The sequence below is a fragment of the Chelonia mydas genome, chromosome 14, assembly GCF_015237465.2.
Source record: "Chelonia mydas isolate rCheMyd1 chromosome 14, rCheMyd1.pri.v2, whole genome shotgun sequence".
Taxonomy (NCBI): domain Eukaryota; kingdom Metazoa; phylum Chordata; order Testudines; family Cheloniidae; genus Chelonia; species Chelonia mydas.
In genome coordinates, this window is record NC_051254.2 from 19,293,529 (window position 1) to 19,318,157 (window position 24,629).

The 24,629-nt window shown below is 41.4% G+C and overlaps 1 protein-coding gene across 2 annotated transcripts in view; it reads right to left on the reverse strand.

Annotated features, from left to right (window-relative positions):
• RAB40B (RAB40B, member RAS oncogene family) overlaps positions 1-22,840 on the reverse strand; it is a 66,519-nt gene extending 43,679 nt beyond the window's left edge. Inside the window, exons 1-2 of one of the 2 annotated variants that reach the window (XM_037914049.2) lie at positions 21,791-21,917; positions 12,391-12,430 (exon numbers count right to left, since the gene is read on the reverse strand). In XM_037914049.2, coding sequence (XP_037769977.1) covers positions 12,391-12,430; positions 21,791-21,826 — 76 coding nt within the window. In that variant the 5' untranslated portion in view covers positions 21,827-21,917. Of the gene's footprint in view, positions 1-12,390; positions 12,431-21,790 lie in introns of both variants that reach the window. The other variant, XM_007072507.4, reaches the window with a different exon arrangement.
• Between the last annotated feature and the right edge of the window lie 1,789 nt (positions 22,841-24,629).

Below are 24,629 nucleotides of genomic sequence, written 5' to 3' on the forward strand. Positions count from 1 at the left end.
AAATACACAATGGCCTCTCATATCTTGGCACTTAATAGTAAACAAGTTTAAGATATTTGGCTCAAGAGAATCATGTACTCTGAGTTACTGAAGTCAGCAAGAGCCTTTCCAATTATTTCTTCAGGCTTTGGATCAGGCTTCATATGAAGAAGCTGATTCTAAAGGAAAAGACAAACCCATTTCAGTGAAAAAGATCAAGCTATGTTTATGAAATGGGACAAGATGCAGCCAAGTTTCGTAACTTGTATTTTGTAAATCTACACTGTGCTACCACAAGCACTCTCAGAGGTTGTGATGACCTTTGCTACAATTTAGCAAGCTTTGACAGAGCAAGGGGAGATCCAAAGTACATCTGTAGTGTCATAATGACAGCATTCTCCTGAACCTATATATTGTACCTTCAAATGACAAAAAGAAGAGAATATTTGAAAAATGTTTCTTTAACCTGAAAGAGCTGCACATGAAATTCATCCTCTATAGTAAAAGAAGGCTAAAGTTGGTATTCCCAGCCAGTGCATATATATGCACAATGGTCATTTAACTCTTTTAAAAAGTGCTAGCAAACAAATTCTTATTGATAAATTTATAATTCACTCATGTCCCATTCAGTAAGCCTTGTCATTGATTCAGTCTCCATTGAGGAGGTTTCTTTATACCCTGAAGGTTTCATGACCCCTAGACCAGTGCTTCTCAAAGTAGTGGTCCGTGGACCGGTGCCGGTCCGCGAGCCATTGGCTGCCGGTCTGCAGTGAGTTTCCAGGAAAGAAAGAAAGAAAGAAAGAATAGTATAATTTAAAAATCGCACGGGAATTCCACCAAGAATAATTATCAGTCGATAAAAGTCGACAATATTAAATATTATGTTTTCAGAAGCACATATATAATATTGATAATTATGCCATAGTGCTACAGCATGTTTTGCATGAGACGTGTGAGCACGCACTTACCCCACTCCTTCGCATGTAAAGATCCCGCCCTACCGGCAGTTACCATCGAGAAGTTGAATAAAGAGCATCATACGGATCTCTGCGTGTTTGTCATTTGGGACCCCGTCCAAACCCACTGATCTGAGAATCTAAGTACTAATAATATTATAAATTTTAATAATTATTATTTTCTGTCCTATTCTGCCGTATCCCTTACGAAGTAGATAGAGACAATTGAGCACCACACACCTATAGCCAAATAGACAGTCCTTGTAGGAGCAGGATTTTATAATTGTACTAATTGTACTATAAGAACTGATGTAAACTTTGATTTCATTCTGCCAGCTACCCTTTTTGAATAACAGAAAAGAATGACTGTCTGAGACTGGGATCCTGTTTCCAATATGCATTACAATTAGGACCTGTTATAAAGTTTAGTTAGTAAGAGACAGGATTTTGTATTGTGTCTATGATAAATAGATTAGAGAAATGTTGAGGGCCTGAAGCCCCAATGTGAATTGTTTTAGTTATAAGATTTAGCAAGGCTTGATTTACAATGTATTCTGCTGAATATAAAATACTGCTGTCTGTATATCTTTGAAGGTTTCTGTGAGAGACTCTCTGTGTGAATGAGGAATGAATGCATCAGGAAAAGATATGGTGTGAAAGCCATCACATCTTGTCCAGATGGTCAAGAAAAAGTGAAAAAGAAAAAAGGAGTACTTGTAGCACCTTAGAGACTAACAAATGTATTTGAGCATACTGGACACCATTAAATTAGGCTTGAATAAAGACTGGGAGTGAATGTGTCATTACACAAAGTAAAGCTATTTCCCCATGTTTATTTTTCCCCCCTACTGTTCCTCACACATTCTTTTCAACTGCTGGAAATGGCCCACCTGGATTATCACTACAAAAGGTTTTTTTTCCCCTTTCCTGCTGGTAATAGCTCACCTTACCTGATCACTCTCGTCACAGTGTGTATAGTAACACCCATTGTTTCATGTTCTCTATGTATATAAATCTCCCCACTGTATTTTCCACTGAATGCATCTGATGAAGTGAGCTGTAGCTCACAAAAGCTTATGCTCAAATTGTTTAGTCTCTAAGGTGCCACAAGTACTCCTTTTCTTTTTGCGGATACAGACTAACACGGCTGCTACTCTGAAAGAAAAAGTGAGAGACTTGGAAAGAGCAGAAAACATCCACTGTATTGGATGCTAAACATGTTAGCAGCATTGACAACCTCAGAGGTGAGACAGGCACCCCTGAAGGCGAGACAACAGATAGGAGATAACGATGGGAAGCCCGACAATAACCATCAAATGATAACAGCAGAAAACCCCAAGATTAACACCACTTAAGGACTAACAATTACAGGATGACATTGCAAAATGCATGGACTCAAATGGAAATTTACTACTATAAAGCTGGGGTGTTTTGCCATGGAACTCTGGGTTCAGTCCTGCAAAGCCCTGGAGCATCGGATTGCGACCAACAGAGCCCAGCTTCTCACTCGTGCTCAATCTAACTGGCCATTACATTGACTCGAGCTACAACAGACTGGTAACTATAAACAACAAAAAGAAAAGGAGTACTTGTGGCACCTTAGAGACTAACCAATTTATTTGAGCCATAAGCTTTCGTGAGCTACAGCTCACTTCATCGGATGCATACAGTATGCATCCGATGAAGTGAGCTGTAGCTCACGAAAGCTTATGGCTCAAATAAATTGGTTAGTCTCTAAGGTGCCACAAGTACTCCTTTTCTTTTTGCGAATACAGACTAACACGGCTGTTACTCTGAAACCTATAAACAACTGGCAGGACGCGCGTGTGTGTGTGTGTGTGTGTGTGTGTGTGTGTGTGACGGAAAAGCATATGCTAACTGTTGCATTTTCAATAAATGCGGCATATTTGCCTTTTCCCCCTGAAAAGATCACGTGTGTTTTGTATGAGCATAACGTCCTCGCTTCCTCCATATCCATAAATCGTTTCATACACGCTCTCATTGTTCTTACTTATAGCCTTCCCCTCTTCTAGAATCAAACCTACATGTTTCTGCCAGGAAGTTCTCGAAATTCCTCGCTTTCTCACTCCATATCTTTCAGACAGGTAAATCTTATTTTTGACGTTCATTATTCACTCTTTCCATATGTTCAAACCCTCTTAACTTTCCAATTATTATCCTGTTTTCAATTTAATTTTAAAATTTATATATTTTCTTATCCTAACATTACTTACCCTATTAATCAATGTTCTTCCGCACATATTTCTCAATTAAAAGCATTCCAACTGCATTTATTCGGCTTTTATCCTAATATCATAAATTAAGTATATACCCGGGGTGATGGAATTTATATTAATTATTTTTATGCCTAAGTTACACAGGGCGAAGCGAGGCCCAATCAACAAACATATTTAGCAAGACATCCGGTTGCTGAACATGCAAGTTATTCTGAATCAGATGACAGCAATATAAATGAAACCGAAGCACTGTCAACAAAAAGAATTCGTACTAGCTTTACTTGGAAATATGACTCCTCATACATTCAGTTCAGTTTTGTAGCCATGAATGATGGTGGAGTGCCAAAACCACAGTGCGTTATTTGTGGCGACGTGTTGGCTAATGATGCAATGAAGCCGTCAAAGCTCAAGAGGCATTTAAATACAAAACATAATGAAATTAGTTCAAAGCCAAAAGAGTTCTTCGAAAGGAAGCATGTTGATTTAAAAGGCTGTCAGAAACAGATCTTTGAAGTGTCACACATAAATACTGGTGCTTTGCGAGCTTCTTATAAAGTAGCGTTTTGCGTTGCTAAGGCTAAAAAGCCATACACAATCAGTGAGACACTAGTGATAGGCTGTATTAAAGATGTCTGTATGGAAATGCTGGACGAGCCGGTGGCAAAGACAGTGGCTCAGGTGCCACTTTCAAATGACACTATAGCTCGATGAATTCACAATCTGGCTCACAATATGGAAGATCAGCTCATAGGACAGATTAAATTAGCAAAGTACTTTTCTTTGCAGCTTGATGAATGTACAGACGTTGCTAATACAGCAATTCCGATGGTGTATGTGCGCTTTGAACATGAGGGTGATTTGAAGGAGTAGTTTTTGTTTTCTGCTTCATTACCAACAAAAACAACTAGTTCTGAAGTGTTCAAGACTGTGAGCGACTACATCGTTAACAAATGGGGGTTGGACTTCAAGTTTTGTGTAGGCGTATGTTCTGATGGCGCTGCCGCAATGACAGGATGGCATTCTGGAGTGGTTACCCAGATTAAGGCGCTTGCACCCGAATGCAAGTTAACACACTGCTTCCTTCACCAAGCAAGTCTTGCAACAAAAAAAAATGTCAACAGAACTAAACAGTGTGCTCAGCGAGGTCGTAAAAATTGTGAACCATGTAAAGGCAAATGCTATAAATTCGAGACTATTCACTGCATTATGTGATGATATGGGAGCTGATCATAAACAGCTCCTATTGCATGCCGACGTACGTTGGTTATAGAGGGGAAAAGTCCTGCCAAGAGTATTTGAGCGCCGAAACGAGTTCTCCGAGTTTCTTCAGGACAAAAAACCAAATTGGTCACAATTGTTCTGAGATGTGGATTGGATAGCCAAGCTGGCTTATTTGGCTGATATCTTTGCCATCTTTAATGATCTCAACATCTCCATGCAGGGAAGGATGGCTTTGTGTCTTACAATGGCAGACAAGACTGACGGACATAAACGAAAGCTAAAAGCATGGAAGAGTCGAGTGTCAAGAGATTGTTATGACATGTTTCACAACTAAGCGACAATCATCGCCGATGCAGGTGAAGACCTTGATGTTACATCTCTACGAAATGTCATCAGTGAACACTTGACAAATTTGGCAGAACGTTTTGAGTTTTACTTTCCGGCAGAAGAAGATCCATGGAAAGGGACTGGATGGATCCGACATCCGTTTATTCCATTGAAAGATGACTTAATTGTCACTATGGAGGATAAATTGTTGGAGCTGGCTGCTGACGAAAGACTGAAGATGAGTTTTGAAACTACAACATCACTTGCTTCCTTTTGGATAAAAGTGAAAGCAGAATATCCTGAGTTTACTGAAATTGCTCTGAAAACTCTTCTCCCATTTCCTTCAACATACCTCTGCAAGACTGGCTTCTCAACCATGAGTGTCATTAACACAAAGTACAGGAATACTATGGATAGTCATTCTCCATTGCGTGTGGCACGGTCCTCAATTGAACCATGACTGGATAAACTGACAAAGAAGACGCAGGCTCACCTTTCACATTAGTAAAGGTTAAGGTTTTAAAAGCCTATTATTGCGTTAATAATTTTTTTTATAATATCTTTGTTAGGAGACTTTGCTGGTTTGATTTTTTAATATTTTTATTGTATTGTAATATTGTATTATTTGTTTACAAAATAAACATGAAATAAAAAATGTTTGCCAACTTCTATTTTATTCATTATATTGTTTCCGATATAAATTAATATTACTACGAATGTTCAAATAATATTTTCTTGGATCGTAAACGAATAATAGTCATTTTATACTATCCGCACTAAGCCTTTCAGTCAGTCTTCAATGTATTTAATCTCCTCATGTACGCCACACTCCCATTCCAATTAATACAGTGAAGTATATTAGTTTTTCTGATCTGATGTGCTACGTGCCCATGTGAAAACGATAATGATATGGCACAAATATGGTACCGGTCCCTGGTACATTGGGGAAAAAAAATTCCCGGTCCGCCACATCAGATCGTTTGAGAAGCACTGCCCTAGACAACACCTTTGCATACAACCTTGGCACCATGACTCCCCGGGCTAAAAGCTACTGTCCTGAAAAGTCAGAGACACCACCCATGCAGCACTGGTACTTACAAAGACAGATTTCACCAGAAACTGTATGTTTCCAAGCGCAGTAGAAAAACTACTTTGGCACTTCTAAAATGTGAGATTCTAAGTCACTTTACAAATATTAATGAATTTAAACACCCCATGAGGAATGTTATGGGGATAAAACTTGGCTGCCCCACTTTACAGATGACAATCCTGCAAATCTCAGAGTTCAAAAGTCATGAGACCCCCTCAAAAACACACATATACATACAATTAATCCCATGCATTTGGGTTCTGGTTCTGATTTAACCTTCAGTAGAAAGCCTCTCTACACCTCTTTGTGCACTCACCTTTCAGGACAAAAACGCAACACAAAATGCATGCAAAAAATGGAGTTCTCCTTTTAACAAGAACTTCTCTATCATAACCTATGGTGTGACAGCCTCTCTTTCATGGTCCCCTGTTCACACTCCAGTCCTTGGGTCTCCCAGTTTCTCTTATCCCCTCTCCAGCAAGCTCCAGCTTGCCAGTGAAACTGTTCTGTTTCTGACAGAGTAAGCAAGGTAGGTATCTTTTCCAGCACTTCCTGAGGTTCTACATGGATTACCTCCCAAACTTCCTTAGTACAATGGAGAAAGATCCAGCTCCCTTGTGCTCTCCCATCTTGCTGTTTCTGCAAGATTCCCCTTATTTGTAGCTACTCTGAGCAGAGGAATCAGTGAGCTGTCTGCTCAGGAAATGGAACTGAAGTCAGCAGCAGAAACTGCAGGCAAATGATCCAGAAAATCCAAGTTATTCACAGCCCTTCAGGTGATCCTGGACTGTGTGGAAAAAAAAGGTGCCCCCAAATTATGTTACAAATAATAGTCATGCAATGCTGGCAAGTCTGAAGACACTGACGCACACAGGTTAGTTTACTTGTTCATGATACTGAAGAATCCATGGCAGAACCAGGAACACAATATGTACATCTCGCAACCCCTTCCCAATACAACAAAATCATCCTTCCTATCAAGGACGGAACTCTCAGATCAACTGGGATCTACAGGGACATATTAACAAATAGGTGCATGAAATCAGGCCTAATGCACAGCAATTTTGGAGACTTTGGAGAGGATGCCAAGCGAGCAGAGAGAAGCAGCGGTAAAAAGCTGAATCTTCAGGTTCAGAGTTGCTAGCATTGCATAACTATTATTTGTACCCTAATTTTGAGGCAGCTTTTTTGCAGCTGAATGGTGGTTATGCACAGTGAAGGAGCCACGTGTCTTCTCTTGGAGTTAATGGGGGTCGTGAGGGCACGTATAATCGGGGAGAAGCCTCTCAGGGAAGATCTGTGGTGCTAGCAGAGGACATTTGGCTTTGTGGAAAGATCATCAGGATGTTGACATGTCACTTTAGAAGCGTATCAAAACTAAAAGGTTTAAAGACAGCAATGGAAAGTGAAAGAAAGCAGACAACTGAAAACTTTTAATGCATTCAGTGGGTTAATCTGTCCTGGCAGACTGAATGTATAACCCGTCATGACCCACCTAGTCAGAATAAGTTATAAACAGATTTATATATTTACCAAAGCAACTTTTATCATGTATCCACTACAAACCCTACAGTTGTTATTTCCATTTAATGTGTAGTGCCACAACTGTCATTGCTATAAGAAAAGGAGTACTTGTGGCACCTTAGAGACTAACCAATTTATTTGAGCATAAGCTTTCGTGACCTACAAGTGAGCTGTAGCTCACAAAAGCTTATGCTCAAATAAATTGGTTAGTCTCTAAGGTGCCATAAGTACTCCTTTTCCTTTTTGTGAATACAGACTAACACGGCTGCTACTCTGAAACCTGTCATTGCTATGTTTAACTTTGAAGGAACCATTGATGTCAGCACCCTAGCATTCACAAGTAATCCGCAACAAAAGCATTGCTGCACAGAACTAGTGCTGTACTCCTCTTACACCAGCTGAGATTTATTAGGAAGCAAAGAGCCAAAAAGATTTAAGAGAATGTGCCTTTTCCAGGATGGGGAAAAAGGGTGAGATACAAGAGACATCTCAAAAAAGAGTACAGCAAACAATTACAAGTATTGGGAACTATATAGAGTGTGGTCTTTAAAGCAAGATAATAATTTCAGTGTAATTAGTTATGTGTACAAGCCTTAATGCAATTTCTATTAAAAATGCTTTACAGGCTAAGAAAAAAGTAACCCTAAAATCATGTATGGCTATCATTGCTACATGAGCACATACACTTGTAGATCATCTTCATTAACTTGCTCTAGAACACCAATACACAATCTTAAAATTAATCACAACACAAACTCTGAGTATCCATTCAAGCAATGAAGTCTGATGAGAGACAGTTACTGCATGAAAAAACAGATACTACCTTTAGCTACAAGTACTTGTTAAAATATCGTTATTTACTGGCAGAAAGTCTAAAGTTTCCCATTATACAGAGACATGTATAAACAATTTCTCACTACCAGTAAGAATCCTACTTCAGTGGGTAATGTAAAAGTAGACATTTTTCATATTCAAAATGGAGGTCTGTATTTTTATATTCAAAACATTTAAAAGAAAACGGTTATGTATGTGTCAAGATGAATGAAAACACAGAAAACTGAAAATGTCATAAAAGTAAACTTGCTCTTCCGCCATTCTCCCACCATCAAATAAAGCACTGCTTTTGAATAGAGCCGAGAGATTTCTGTAGTGAAGAAAACATTATGCAATATGCGCACATTTGTTTTTCCTACAGTGATCTGTGTTGTCCTCTAGATGGATAAGCAAAACCTCTTATCAATCTGAAGGAGTAAAAGAGAAAGAGCCTGTACTTCTAGTGTAAATGTTTATAAAAACATTTGTAAAAAGAAAAGGAGTACTTGTGGCACCTTAGAGACTAACCAATTTATTTGAGCATAAGCTTTCGTGAGCTACAGCTCACTTCATCGGATGTGTCATCATCCGATGAAGTGAGCTGTAGCTCACGAAAGCTTATGCTCAAATAAATTGGTCATCATCCGATGAAGTGAGCTGTAGCTCACGAAAGCTTATGCTCAAATAAATTGGTCATCATCCGATGAAGTGAGCTGTAGCTCACGAAAGCTTATGCTCAAATAAATTGGTTAGTCTCTAAGGTGCCACAAGTACTCCTTTTCTTTTTGCGAATACAGACTAACACGGCTGTTACCCAAAAACATTTGTGTTATTCCCCAATGAGTCTGCACCAAAGGATTTTTAATCAAATTAAATACACTGGTTTCCAGTTGAATAGAAAGATGACAAAAACCTGTGTTCCGCTGGACTGCAGTATAAGTTATTAGAATTGCAGCTTTTTAGTCAAAGACCATATAATTATTTCCCATGTAATCTTCTACACTCAACTGTCTGGCTTGCAGATGTCAGAGAAAAATCCTATATAGGCAGAAATGAGACAGTAGCTGTCAACTAAATTACATTTCTCTCAAATACTTTAAGCAAGAACACGCCCTGCTTGGAGTTAAAGACTAATATTTAAAAGAAAAATATTGCATTATAGAGTTTCACTAGCAATGCTATGGTTAAAGAGGTGTTTGCATTCTCAGCCTCTACTTAGAGTATATAGGCTTTAAGTAGTTTTTTTAAAGACATTTTTCAAGCTTCAGAGTAACAGCCGTGTTAGTCTGTATTTGCAAAAAGAAAAGGAGTACTTGTGGCACCTTAGCGACTAACCAATTTATTTGAGCATAAGCTTTCGTGAGCTACAGCTCACTTCATTGGATGCATACTGTGGAAAATACAGAAGATGTTTGTTTTTATACACACAAATCATGAAAAAATGGGTGTTTATCACTACAAAAGGTTTTCTCTACCCCCACCCCACTCTCCTGCTGGTAATAGCTTATGTAAAGTGATCACTCTCCTTACAATGTGTATGATAATCAAGGTGGGCCATTTCCAGCACAAATCCAGGGTTGAACAAGAACATCGGGGGGGGGGAAGGAAAACTAGGGGAAATAGGTTATTACCAGCAGGAGAGTGGGGTGGGGGGAGAGAAAACCTTTTGTAGTGATAAACACCCATTTTTTCATGATTTGTGTATATAAAAACAAACATCTTCTGTATTTTCCACAGTATGCATCCAATGAAGTGAGCTGTAGCTCACGAAAGCTTATGCTCAAATAAATTGGTTAGTCTCTAAGGTGCCACAAGTATTCCTATTCTTCAAGCTGAAATCTTTCATACTTTGTCTCAGTCCAGAGATGCACTTTTCCAAAAAGTGAAGAAAATCCATTTAAGTTATTTGAGTCTTAAAGCATGAAAAATTATTTTTTTATTTAAATAAAAGTTATCCACATGCATTTTTTGCACACCAGTAACTCAAAAGTGGTTTGAAGAGACAAGGCTGGCCCAAATGCAGTGCTCAGAAAGTATGTGTTAGTAAGTGTGAGGACAGATTGGATAAGAATTAAGTCAAGAATGACTGAGATAATTATTGTGTACACAGAACATTCTTCCTTGCTGATGCACAGAGTGTGGCTATCCAGATACCAACACACTGGGTCTTCATCCACAGGTCTCGATCCAGCCTGAGTCAATCATTTCCTTCACTGCACAGCCCCTTGTATCTCCCTTCCCAGATCTACCCTTAAAAGGCTGCCAGACTTATTGGGTCCCTTCCGGGGTTTTGTGGCTGCAGCTTCAAATTTCATGCACTATGCAGGGGAATTTTAGATTAGTTTGTGAACACATACGGACACCTCTTCTTTCCCCTTTTTCTTTAGAGACAAGCAAGTTGTGTTCATACAGTGTTGTCACAGATATTAAAGGGATATGGTCAACTTTAATTTTACATTTACCAATTAAAAGATTCATTTTTCTGATAAATCTACCTTTGACAAGCAAGTACAGAATTTCTGTTGTGGATTAAGTTTTGTAACACTTTTCTATTCTCATGCAGTTATTAAAGTTTTTTTCCAGCAAGGATTTCTGGGCAGACCTAACCATGCTCATACTATCACTAAACATACTTTCTATATTTTCCTTCTGTGCACATATGTACCTGCTGCCTTTTCAATTCTACTGCTGCAGTTATTGGGAAACACCTATTTACAGAGCCCGGGGAATATCCTTCATGCAACCTCACTCCAGAGCAGTGGATGAGGGTGATGTAACTGACCATCAACAAAACAGTGAAACTGACTATATACTAAGTGCTGATGACTGCAAAGTAAAGCTGAAAAAATAGAGAAGTGTTTCTCTGTTAATCTCAGATGCTATTTGCAGCAACAGATGGAAATGTGATTTTCAAGTTTATAGTGCTCTTTTAGAACTCCAGAAAAGTAGTTTGGCTTTCCCCACAGCACCCATAACTGAGCCATATTGTATATATTTAATCACACCTAGCCAGAAACCAATGTTGCTTAAGTGAAGGTTGATACAAAAAAATAACAATGTTAGGAAAAATACTGGGAAACTTACTTAGAAGAAATAAGTTAAGACAGTATACGTAACGATGTAAAAACCCTTTGTTCAGGCATTTGCCAACTAAGATCTAGACATGCAAAAGTTAAGTACAGGAACTCTGAAAACCAAAACCACTTTTTCAAGTATGCAAGGGGTTAGTTAATTTAACTACTAACTTCAAAACCATCTAATTACTTCCTTTTTTACATTATACTCCATCCTAATGGTAATCATCCACATTTTTAGGTTTCAGAGTAGCAGCCGTGTTAGTCTGTATCCGCAAAAAGAAAAGGAGCACTGGTGGCACCTTAGAGACTAACAAATTTGAGCATAAGCTTTTGTGAGCTACAGCATCCGATGAAGTGAGCTGTAGCTCACGAAAGCTTATGCTGAAATAAATTTGTTAGTCTCTAAGGTGCCACAAGTACTCCTTTTTCGTTTTCCACATTTTTAGCAGTCTTTTCCGTCTCCTACAAAAAACAAGGTAAAAGATTGGATTTTAATAGAGGCTTGGTCCCATCCTTATGACAGACAGACAAGGTTGTCTCTCCACAAATTTAAAATTTTTATTAAAGCTAATGTTAAAATTATATAATACACAGGTTGAGAAAAGAGTGTCTGTACATCTCGGTATAGTGCTTAGATTATCCACAGATACAAAGTTTGTATAAAAACTCATAAGATACATATAGTACATAATCTGCAATAACCCAAATTTAGATAAATTTAATGATATAGTTTGGATATTAGAATCCAAATACTCGGGTACATCACTCATGAAAAGCTATACAGAGAGTTAGTTGTAGAAAGCAAATATAGGAATGAGTGTAGATTGTCCCTCAGTAATTGAGCATTTAGGATGGGTTGTCCTTTAGTAGATATAATCCATCAAAAAAGTATTTTAGTTACTTGCACTTCAAGAATGCATGGCATTTTACAGAAGCTACTGTAGTTAACAGGCAGATTTAAGGCACTGAAGTTCACACTATATGAAGAAGAATATATTGCATATGTGAAGAGAAACCCTAGTTACTGGTACTGTGGGAAACATAACTTTGAATCTTCTGACTTTGGGGTATTCAGCATCTCAGTATTGAAGCTGCATTAATGTAGTTTGCATTTATGAATTAGGATCACAGTAACGGCTACACAAACTGACCAGTCATCCACTTACTCTGGTCAACGCTGAATGCTCTAGAAGAAGTCATCAAATTCTGTTTAATACAAGAAAAAAGAAACCAAAGTGGCTTTTGTATTTCATTATAATTTTATACTGCTCTTCCCTAAGAGAACAGACCTACGTAAAACCTTCCAAAAGCACTTAAATTAATTAGGAGCCTAAGTCCACTTTCAAAAATGAATTCGCCACATAGGCACCCAAGTCCCATTGAAAGTCAATGAGGCTTAGGATCTCTAAGTCATTTTTTACCCTGAGTCTTGTTACCCTTGTGTTGGATAGCAGCCCTCCCAACTCAGGCACTCCATCCAACCCTAGTTGCTTATTTCAAGAGCTTTTATATAAAATTTCTGCAATAAGAATCACTCTGAGCTTATTCATTTCATCTCATGGAGTAGGTTACCAGCAGCCTTGAAACCCAGGACTTCTTCATGCTCAGGCACGATTTTAATGTTCACTTATGATTTTGAAGCAATACCATCGGTCCATCTAAACTGTGTATATTTTCTACCCTTGGCTCACCAATTATTGCTTAGTTACCATCCCCTTTTGAAATTGATTACAAACTTCTGTCACGTTTGTTAATTACTGTATACGTGGGATGAGAGAATTTGCATCTACCATGTATTTCAACATCAAAAGCTGTGAACAACACAAGTTGCAGCGAAGTGTTAAAGTCATACTATAACCAGAAAGCCAATTTCTCATGAGAAATAAATAGCTCTCCCATTTCCCGGCCCGCCCCACCAAAAAGACTCAACGCCTTTTATCACAGCTGTGTCTCTGCCTACACAGCAATCACAAATTATTGAGCTTGCAGAAGGTGCTTTTATATGGAAATTAGGGTATTTACATTTCTAAATCTTGCCCCTCCCTGTCACAGTTGCCAAAGACTCACCTTCTTCATCCTGCAGAGAATCCCCTACCGACCTCATCAATCTCCACATTTCATGTACCTGAGAACTCACCAGTTCTCTAAGGATTTCCCTTTTTGGTTTAAAACCCCTGTTTTAATGAAAGCAGCACCAATATGTTACTCCTGGCTGAAGATAGCTGGAAAATATAAGCCCATGACCAGTGTACAGACAGATTAACAGCCTAATTAACATGTTAGATAGGAATGTAATTATACCAAGAGTGGGTAGTACACGTTATAGCCCAGGGCCTTTGTACTTCAGCACATTGGATCCAGCTTACATAGCCCCTCCAAATTCTGCTACCAACACAATTTTCTCTCTCCTCCCTATCCCAGCCCAGATGAGACACCATCTTCTTGTCCACTGCCACAAGCTGTTGTGAAGATTTAAGTAATTAAGACAGTTTAACTATGCATGAGATCTTAACTCTCCTCTCTTTTCTGAGATGTGGAAGAAAGGGAAAATTGTAGCAGTGGGTGGGTGGAACATTTTGTGAGTTAGCGTGTGTGGATTCTAGGTAGGAGTTTAAAGTAGCCCATATTTAAAGCCACAAGCTTCCAAATTAAAGGTGAGGCAGAGACTGTGCCAGTAAAACTTTTTTGTTGGTCGGGGTGTAAAAAAACCACACCCCTGATTGACATAAGTTTCACTGACAGAAGCACCAGTGTGGACAGCACTATGTTGGCAGGAGATGCTCTCCCGCCAATATAGCTACTGCCACATGTTAGGGGTGGTTTAATTATGCAAGTGGGAGAGCTCTCTCCCATCAGCATAGAGTGGCTACATGGGAGACCTTGCATCTGCAGCAGTACAGCTGTGCCACTCTAAGGTGTCTAGTGTAAACATAGCCAGAGACTGTCTTTTTGTTCTCTGTCCATACACCACCTAGCACAATACAGTCCTGGTCCATGACTCAGGCTCCTAGTACTATTACAATAAAATAATAAATAAAGGTTTAAAGGCTGTCAATTCATATTCAAAACTATGCAAAGCCAATTTTGTGGATCTCATTTAAACAAGTCAAACATTAAAATAGTATGTACTAGGCTATAATTTATGGCACTGAATGTAAGACTAGGCATTAAATTTGATGGGTTGTATAATTACATTATACTACTTAAAATTTTTCTTTCAATACTAATAAATAAGCTATAATTTAACATGTAAGAATACAGGGCTAGTTAGTATTAAACTTGCAGTCTTAACTCTGGAATTGAGTGTTTTCTTCTCAACCATAGTTCTGCATTAACACTAGTTGTCTAGACTATCATACCTATGTATTACAACACATGAAAACAGAAAAAAGAGAAAAAACTATTATTTACCTGTGTATAACCCACTTAATCACTAAACAGTTTTGGGTTCCCCATTGAAAAATTCAGCCACCTAGGTGGTTTTCTCAATAGCCAACCACAAAGAAACATGTTGGGACTATTACACAAGTAGATTCTCCACACCAGGTAAAAGTACAAATGTTCTTTTAAAAAAACAAACAAAAAAAACCCAACCATAAGGCAAACACACTCAGCTCATATTGGGTAAATATTTAACCCAATATTATTTCTTCCTCACAATTCTCAACCTGAGTTCCAGAAAACAAACAATCCAGAGAATCCGAGTAAGAGCCTGACACAAATAAAACATTTTAAGGCCTTGTCTACACTGCCACTTTACAGTGCTGCAACTTTCTCATTCAAGGGTGTGAAAAAACACACCCCGAGCACTGCAAGTTTCAGTGCTGGCAGTGTAGACAGTGCACCAGTGCTGGGAGCCGCGCTCCCAGCGCTGATAGCTACTCCCCGCGTGGAGCTCTCCCAGTGCTGGTGCCGCAACTGCACAGCCACTTTAAAGCGCAGCCGTGTTGCTAGTGAAGACATAACATTAGTAAGTTGATTTCTACTTTTCAAGCAAATGATCTCAGATATTTTCCATTCAGAGTTCAAATCTGAAAACAAACAGGTTCCAGTAACACATTAAAAATTAGCCAATACACTGGCCCACATTCAGCCTGAGTCAGAGTTCAGTCCTAGTGGTTTAATGGGACACAGTCAGATTGAAGTCTGATTAATTTTAAAAAAGGTCAAGATACTTTCAAATAGTGTACCTGTCCTGAAGCCCTTGCCGATTCTGTGTTTTTACGACCGATTCCCCCCCCCCATGTTTTTCCTCTCTCTTGCAGCTGTGAAAAACCTATACAAGCAACAGGAAGACTGATTGCACATGACAAAAGCTGAAATTGGCTACATGCAGACAGATGTTGAATGCACAAAGTAAAATGGGGAAAAAAGAAAACTACTGTATTTTTCTTTAGTGTCTTTCAGTTATAGTAACCTTAGGTGCTACGTGTAATAATAGCAAATTAAAGTCACTTGTCTGAATTTTGTAACAGAATCTGAAATAAGAAACACGATACCAGTGTCAGATTTTAGCACCTCATTATTCTTCTAAAACACTACATCATGTAGAATATATTTGATCAAAGACACATTTAATTTTAAAAATGATAAGTTAGGGGAAAAGTCAGTTAAACCATAAAAACGATATTCGTGAAAATCAGGCATTTTAAAGGTTAACCATTTAAATGATCCAGTTAAACAAACCACCTTGTTTTTGAGGGGGACGCAGACAATGTAAGCCTATTGATCACTTTGGTTGAGAAGCATCTGTCTAGAGATCCTGTCCTGTGCTGAAATATGCTGCTGTGGCATACATCTAATGTATGGAGGAACAGATACTATCACACCGACGTACCTGAGCTACACCATGTCAGGACAGATAGATGATCAACAGAAGAGTCAAAGTGGGAAGAATGTGGTGTGCAGTAAAGCAACAACAAAAAAAAAAATTAGCCACTTTCCCCAAGACCCCCCCCTGCTAGCGCCTCTTTACCCCTTCCCTTGAGGGTGACCCCCTGTCACTCACGCCTCTTCGCACCCTCCCCCGAAACCTCCATGCACACACTTGCTGGGGACAGAGACATGCAAGTGGCAGGTGGAGGAGGCCTTGGGGGAAGAGGCAGAATAGGTGTGGGAAGAGGAGCAGCGCAGGCAGGGCCACAGGGCAGAGCGTGGGGAAGGCCACAGCCCAAGTGCCCTTTAAGCAATGATGCTCTAAATCCGGCAGGCTGCCGCGCCTCCCAAGAGAGGTGCGCCACGTCCTGTTTGGGAATGCTTAGCCTCCCTTGGCCTATTATACCCACCGCCCATGATGGAATATGCTGTGATTTTTGGTGTAAGTGACCATTTATCACTAGTGCAGTTTGTCTGGGTGGCAAGACAGACTAGAGAGTCTAAGGGAACTGACTGTGACTCCATGGTATAACTGTTATAATGACCCAGGATTTGACATTTGTTACTGGGTTGGTGAAATCTAATTATAGAACACACCACTAGTTTGGGGTGTCTGCCCTGGTTTTGACAGTCTGTCCTGAGGTAGGCACTCACAGGCATAAGCCACTCCAGAGAGCGTGACAGATATGTCTGCACATTTTGCATCTGTTGCTCTGGCAGGATCTGGTGCTGCTTTGAGTGGATGTGTCCTGGTCTGTGTGAAGCTTGCTTCTGATGATGAGTCTGGCAGTGTGTTTGGGGTTGATAAATGAAAAAAAACCACCCCATCACCTGTGGGTAAACACTTTGCGCAAAGTGATCACTCTCTATCAGTCCTCATCCTCAAAGGAAACCTGTGCAGCACTTTCAAAAGATGATCGTGAAAGCTTAAATTCATAACTTTGCTAGACACTAAAAATCATGATCTTAATAAAGACACAAATTATGGCTTATTACAACAATCTGTAACCCACTAATACCACTTTTTTTGTCCTGTGACTACACGGGTCTTAATGGGCCAATTCACCTTGAATGGTCCTTTAGAATATGCACTAACTACTTATGTGAAGCTATCTGTTTGACCTGGTATTTAGCCATGACACTGGTACCTTTCCCAGACCTGAGGAAAAATTCGATGTAGCTCAAAAGCTTGTCTCTCCCACCAACAGAAGCTGGTCCAACAAAAGATATTAGCTCACCCAGTTTGTCTCTCTAATATGTTAATTTCACTCCACCACTATTAGCAGCAGCAGAGGCACTTGAGTCATGCAAACTCAAAGACATCACTGCATTCATTTACATTTGGAAAGGGATCCATGCAATTGTAGTGGCTAAGAACTTCTTTTTAATAATGAAGATTCATGTTCTGTAGAAATTAAGGCTTAGGTCCACGTTCATTGTTGAGTAGATTCTCTCTTTGTGCCCTCCCTCATAAACCCTTACTTCATTAGAGCATTAGAGTCATACCTAAAATACCCATAATGCAACCTTTCCTTTGCTTGTGAGTCGCTGAAAATGTCAGTCATGAAAACTGTCAAATTACAACATCAGCAACGTATAATTTACACTAGTTCATGAGCAAGCCTCCCTCTGTGTAAGAGCACTGATGTTTAGGCAACAACAGAGGAGCTCTCCTTTACATAAAAAGGGTCATTAAAAAAAAAAAACATGTGGACTAAGATTTCTTTACAATGGTTTTAGTAGTTTCTTGCTCAGAGACACACTCCTAGGAAAAACTTTTAAACTCAACCCAGCAGGCCGCACCCACAACCCCACCAAGCAAAGCTCATAGGAATTCAGGAGCATAAACTGAAAGCTAATTACATAAGTGGAAAACACTGCAGTTTTATTTACCAAAGACAGTTCTCATACAGCACAGGCAGAATCAGTAATATATTGCCATTCAAACCATGTGCATTTACTCCCCCAGTTTTAGCAGCAAGAAGATCAGTTCTAATACAGCCCTGCTTTCTTTCAGAGTACTGAGAAAGGAACAGCTACCATGACTTTTAGAAGTGTTTTGAAGTTTGAATTTCCCCACCAATGAAGAGAGAAACATTTAAGATTGCACTGATGTAAACAAATGGAATGCTTCTTTAAACACAGTGCTAAGGGAACTCAGAGCCTGACAGTGCATCTGTCCTTCAGGACAAAGTGCGAAGACAGACCTCAGGGAAACTAAACTTACTATGACTACTTAACTACAGGTGCTCTAACTGATCTGTGGACCATGGGTGGTCTGCAGAGAGCTGGCTGCTCACATAATGCCCATATTCTCAATCCTTAAAGAATCCACCCTTCAGCCCACCTCTCTTACTAACTATTGCCCCTTCTCCCTTCACCTTTAAACTGATCAAAGGTGCCACTACAACCAATACCTCAACTTCCTTTCCTCCTGCTCACTCATTAATCCCTTTTACTTTGACTTCTGTCCTCACTACTCCACTGAAACTGTTCTCAGAATTTCTATCTGTCTATTTTGCCCAATCTCAGGGCCTCTACTCCATTCTCATCCTTTCAGACCTCACATCTGCTTTTGACACTGCTAATCACATTTTTAAAACCTTGCTCTTCCCTTGTCCATCATGACTTGTCCTCACTTGGTTCTTCTTCTACCTCTTTAATCATACCTTCAGTGTCCCATTTGGAGTCCCCCACCTCCTCTATCCATATGAGTCGCATAGGACTTGATATATAGCCCCTTCCTATTCTCATTTTACAAGCTCTCTGGACAATCTCATCTGCCCATCTGGTTTTGACAATCGTATGTCAATGACTTACAGCTCTCCCCTGTATCTAGTGTTGGACTGCGGCCTGTCTCTCTGACATCTCCTCTCGAAGATTACACAGTCAACTTAAACCTAACATGGCCAAGACAGAATTCCCGACCTTGCTTCCCATACCTTTCCCTTGCTTTTTGTTCTGTTACTTCTGACATCAATGCCAGCCTCTTCCACCCATGTCAGCTTCATGCAAACCTCTCCATGCCTACCTCTCCATGCCTTCTAGCACACCACCTTTACCCAAGGATCACCCTCTTTGAGCTGATCCATCAACTACCCTCTCTTCCCTCAAATCCAACCTCAGGACCCACCTCTATTACTTATCAGCCTATTATATTCTAGGTGCTTACAAATTGATTGTTTAATAATTTTTCCAATATCTTTCCAGGTATCAAAGTTGCCTGACTGCTCTATAATTCCTTGGGTCCTTTTTGTTCTCCTTTTTAAAGACAGGTACTAAGTTTGCCCTTCTCCAGTTCTCTGGGACCTCACTCGTCATCTATTAGTTCTCTAAGATGAGCATTAAAATAGTTCCACGGTTGCTTCAGTGAGTTCCTTAAGTACCCTTAGATGAATTGCACCAGGCCCTGTTGACTTAAATACATCTAATTTATCTAAATATTCTTTAATATTTTCTTTCCCTATTCTGGTTTAGGTTCCATCCCCCTTGTTCTTGCTAATAATCACCAACCACACTCCTTCTTCAGGCCCACCTCTTCAAGCATTCTCTCCTTCTTATATCCAATAATTCCTTCACTCTCCTCCTTCTGATTTATTACCCTTGGGTGGGCACAAACCACTGTGTTTGTTTAATTTTTATAATTTAGAGTGTAATTTCTTTGTCAAGTGTCTTATCTGTTTGTGAAGTGATATGTAAACTTACTGCCTTGTGCACATTTGTATGTGATTATTACACTGATGGCAGAGCTTCTCTCATTGACATAGCTACTGCCTCTTGCACCGGTGGATTAACGATGCTGACGGGAGAAGCTCTGCCGTCAATGTAGTAACGCCTTCACTAAAGAGCTACAGCGGCACACTGCACTGCTGCAGCTGCACTGCTGCAGTGCTGTATAAGAAGACAAACCCTTAGTATGGGCCTGATACACCGAGCATTGAAGTCTGTATGGATCTTTCCATTGGCTTCCATGGATTTTGTATCAGGCCCATATTATTTGGGATATTAAATACTCAGTTCTCCTGTTGACTACACCGGGGGTTAGGCAGATGTGGATTTTTCACACCCCTGAGTAACGTAGTTATACAGATGTAAATTTGTAGTGCAGACCTGAGGTAAGATAATGATAGTCATTTAAGGCAGTCAGCAAATTTGCAAGGTGATCACTACAGTTCTAACATACCTTTATAGAAGAGCTAAATGGTGAAGCTGACTTGGGTTCTATCAAAACAAAAAATCCACAAAGGACATCTCTTTTGCCTACACACAACCCATCAGAATTCAGTTTTGAGTCAGTTTATGTAGCTCACACTTCTCTCCTTTGCAAATATATCTGGTATTGATGGGGGCTCTTCAGTCTCATTCCTTAAAAGGTTAAATGAAGGAACAAACTACAAATAGAAATCCCATCTTAGAGGACCACTGCTCTGATGTCACAAATTTTTTATATTCCAAAAATATAAAACTTTCCAAAGAACTGACATATGGTAACATTTCATTGCAACTTATCAGTCTTATGCCCTTTTCTTCCCTCCTGTCTTACTTTTAAAATCACTCAAATTGGTAATCCACCTTTTTGGCTTTTTGCAATCAGTGCATCATTTGCTGACTAACAATTCATTTTAGAATAAGTATTTTTGTATAAGAATTTTAAAAAACCACATTTCGGTGATGCACAAAAGTTATAATAAGCACATCCTTGAATCTCTGTGTAGCACACCATCCTAAAATATTGACTCTGTTTAACACACCATCCTAAAATAAAATGTGTGTTTATTTCAACAGTTGCTGGGTTTGCAGCTACAGGAAATAATGTATACCTTGTTTAGTTATACTTTGTTTAAAAAAATACCTAAGTGCAACCATGTTAAATATGTCATGAATTTGTAAAAGGGAGGTTGGCTAGGAGTGTTATAGCCCACCCCTTAAAAATGATTTGCTTTAAAAGGCAACACTTCCACAGAGGAACAAACACCCAAAAACATTCTGCTGCAAATGACTCTAATTTATAAATAAAGACGACTCTACCAATGCTCAACACCCCTCTTTACTTATTGGTCACAGGGAACACGGAACAGAATGTTATTAGGACAGCTTTGGGTAACACGATCCCTACTTCTTTGCTCAGTGATCTCTACTTGTCATTGATGAAGCATGTCTCTCAAGTCTTAGCTCCCAAAGTAGTTTTGAAGTGGAGACTTGCTGGCATGGGATCTGAAACCAAAACAGACGTGATTCTACTCCCCTCTTCAAGAACATAGGCACAGGAAAACATCACACCTCCTCTACTTTCCATGCACTCTTCCCTTTCCAACTATGCCTGGGAACACCACAGTCATATCAGGAGAGATCTGTGGAGGCAGCCGTTTCAAACGTGTCAAGCAACTGTCAGTCTAAGGATTTAGGTGTAGGACATAGTACCTCTGCCTCCCATTCAATTGTGAGTTCTCTAATTTCCAATGGAACTTGATTGCTGGAATCTGGAATAGCCTAATGGTGCCTTTGAGCACACATAGTTAAAGGGGAGGCAGGCAGCAGCAGACTGAAGCGCCAGAGGAGAAGTTCATCATTGTCATAGGGAGGGGAAGCCTAGCAACACTGAACAACGGAGACTGGGAAGGGAACTAGTGGGAAACGAGTTACTATCTCAAAAAACACTTACAGGAGTGGTATGGCCTCTGTCCTACTTACCCATGTTGTACCCATAGGGCGACTCAGTGGCTCCATCCTGCAGGCTAGCCAAGATCTCTCCTTTGCCCACGTCGCTGTCCCCCACCAGCAGAAATTTCAGCAAGAAGTCATAGGCTTTCACTGGGCTGCCCACGTGGCTCATCCTCTTTTTCCCTTACCCCCCGAAAAAAATCTCTCCGGCGAATCAGCTCCCAGAGCCCATCACGGGAACCCAGGAGGAAAAAAAGTCACCGTGGGAGCAGCAGCAGCAGCAAACAGCAACAGGAGACAAACAGAGGCATGTTCAACAGCGCCGCCGCTCAGGGCAGGCTGCAATGGGGCAGGGGGCGCCAGCCACGCACGGGGAAGGAGGTAACAGGTGGTGCAGGGCTAGATACTGCGACATGAAAACGCATCTGGTGCCAGGGACCGGTCTCAGCCTGCGTGGCCTGGGGGCACTCGCTACAGCCCAACTCCGCACAGGCACGGCGGGCTGGCTGCTGTATCACAACGCCGGCAGCAGCCAGGGAGATGCGGACGCGCACCCTATGGCGCTGGGGGTCCAGCCACCCCCTGCAGCGGGCTGCGGGTCGTTACCGAGCAATGGGGACACCCGTCATGTCGTGACAGAGGAGAGACAGGCGTCTATCGCCTCAGGGGCGGGGGTGGCGACCTATCAGGGAGACGGGCCGCTATCACAGGGGGCAGCCGCGGGGGGGGGGGGTGGCCTTTGGCAGGGAAGGGTCACGGGACAAGCCCGGGCCAGAGCGGGATCCAGTCGCGGGGCTCCAAAGTCCCGGCGCCACCGCCCTGGCTCCCCAGGGGATCGGGGGAGTCGGTGCCCAGCCCGAGCCGGAGCTCGGTCCCTCCGGCCGCGAGCGAAGCGCGGGTCTGCGTTTCGCGCCGTTCCTGGCCGCGATCCGGGGTCCTCACTGCCTCCCCTCAGCGCAGCGAGCTCGGCACTGCAGTGGCACTGACTCTCTACCCCCGCTTTGCCCCAGCACGCAGCACCGTGACAGCAGCCCCAGCCCCACCCAACTCGGCTCCCATTGGTGCCTGGGGAGCCCGGTCCCCGCCCTCCTCTTCTTCTATTGCAGCACTACGCTAAGGGCCACGCCCACCTCCTTTTCCATTGGGCAACGGGTCTCCCAGCCTGGCCCGCCTCTTCTTCTATTGGGATATCGAAACCCTCAGCCCCGCCTTGCTCTTTTTCCATTGGGGGCAGCGTCTTCGGAATCCCGCCTCCTCCTGTTCCCATGGGGGCACGGCGGCTTAGTTGCTAGGCTAGTTCTCCCGCGCTATTGATGCTGCCGCCCGTCGATCACGGATTTCCACGCCCCCTGCAGGGGCGGGGCGGCCTGTTTCAGTGAGAGTAGAAAGAAAAGGAGTACTTGTGGCACCTTAGAGACTAACCAATTTATTTGAGCATAAGCTTTCGTGAGCTACAGCTCACTTCATCGGATGCTCACGAAAGCTTATGCTCAAATAAATTGGGTAGTCTCTAAGGCGCCACAAGGACTCCTTTTCTTTTTGCGAATACATACTAACACCGCTGTTACTCTGAAACCTGTCATTGAGAGTAGAGTTTTGGGAGTATTTAAACTGGAGTAGGGGCCGCGGGTTCGAATCCAGCCCTCCCCCCTAGGATCCCAGCCTACTCCGATGCCCGTGGTTTGAGGCTGCAGGGGGGGCTGATCCCACTCACAGAAAAAGCTGGGCCCCATGGAACTGCGGGGTTTGTGCCTGCGACCATAGAGCCCTACCCCCAGAGCTGGGCAGTGCAGTGACCACGTGGACAGCAGCTGGCCCTGGCCATTGGGAGTCTCTAAACAGAAACTGTGGCATGAGGCCTGGGCAGCCATTGGTCCTGTCAGTCTTGATCCTGTGGGTACGACTCCCGAAGGGCTGGGTACTGGCTGCTTTTCTGAGCGCCTCCCACCACGAGTGTGACATATTACCCCTGTGCCCACCTGCCCATCAGGTAGGGTGACCAGACGTCTCTATAGGGACAGTCCCAGTATTTGGGGCTTTTTCTTATATAGGCACCTATTACCCCACACCCCCATCCCAATTTTTCACACTTGCTATCTCGTTACCCTGTCCTCAGGTCATTTCAATGAACACGCCCTAAGAATAACATAACAAGGAGCCCACTGGTTTTAGGAGGCCAGAGACCTTGGTTCTGTAACCCAGGCTGCTGGCCTGCTCACATCAGGACTGAATGAGACCCAATGGCTCTCCTTGTTCACACCTCAGAAAGCGCATGTGAGAATTAAGTGTGTTGGGATGTCAGCATAAGAGGCATTTCTACCTTTCTAGGGACATTGGAAGGGTTAATGAGCAGCAATGTACCCAAGTCAGGGAGGAAGTCAAAGGAGTGGTAGCTTCAGGTCCATCTACAAATTCAAAGTAGACATTAAGAAAATTCAGTTTTTTCACTGACAGAGTTTGTCTAGAGATGGTTCCCCTAGAGGCTAGAATTGTTAATTATTTATATAGTGCTATAGGTGATCCTGGCACAAATAAGCAAGGTCTCTCCCTACAACAAATGTCTATCTTTGGCTATAACTGATTGCTTGGCAGGATCTTATACCATCAAATATGTACACACCAGAAATGCGTCACTAACTTAAATAGAATGGCTGGGATTCTATGTAAATTATTTACAAGTAATATTAGTTCTTAGACATAATGCTGTTTGTCAGTATACTAAGGTAATCAATCGTTAGAAATTAATGGTTTCATGGAAGAAACAAATCTAAAAGGGTGTTTAGCTCATTGCTATGGTCTGGCACTGAAGAGTCAGCACTAAACATAGATAACAATGGGCACAAATGGAAACTGGAATGAGGATTTTAAA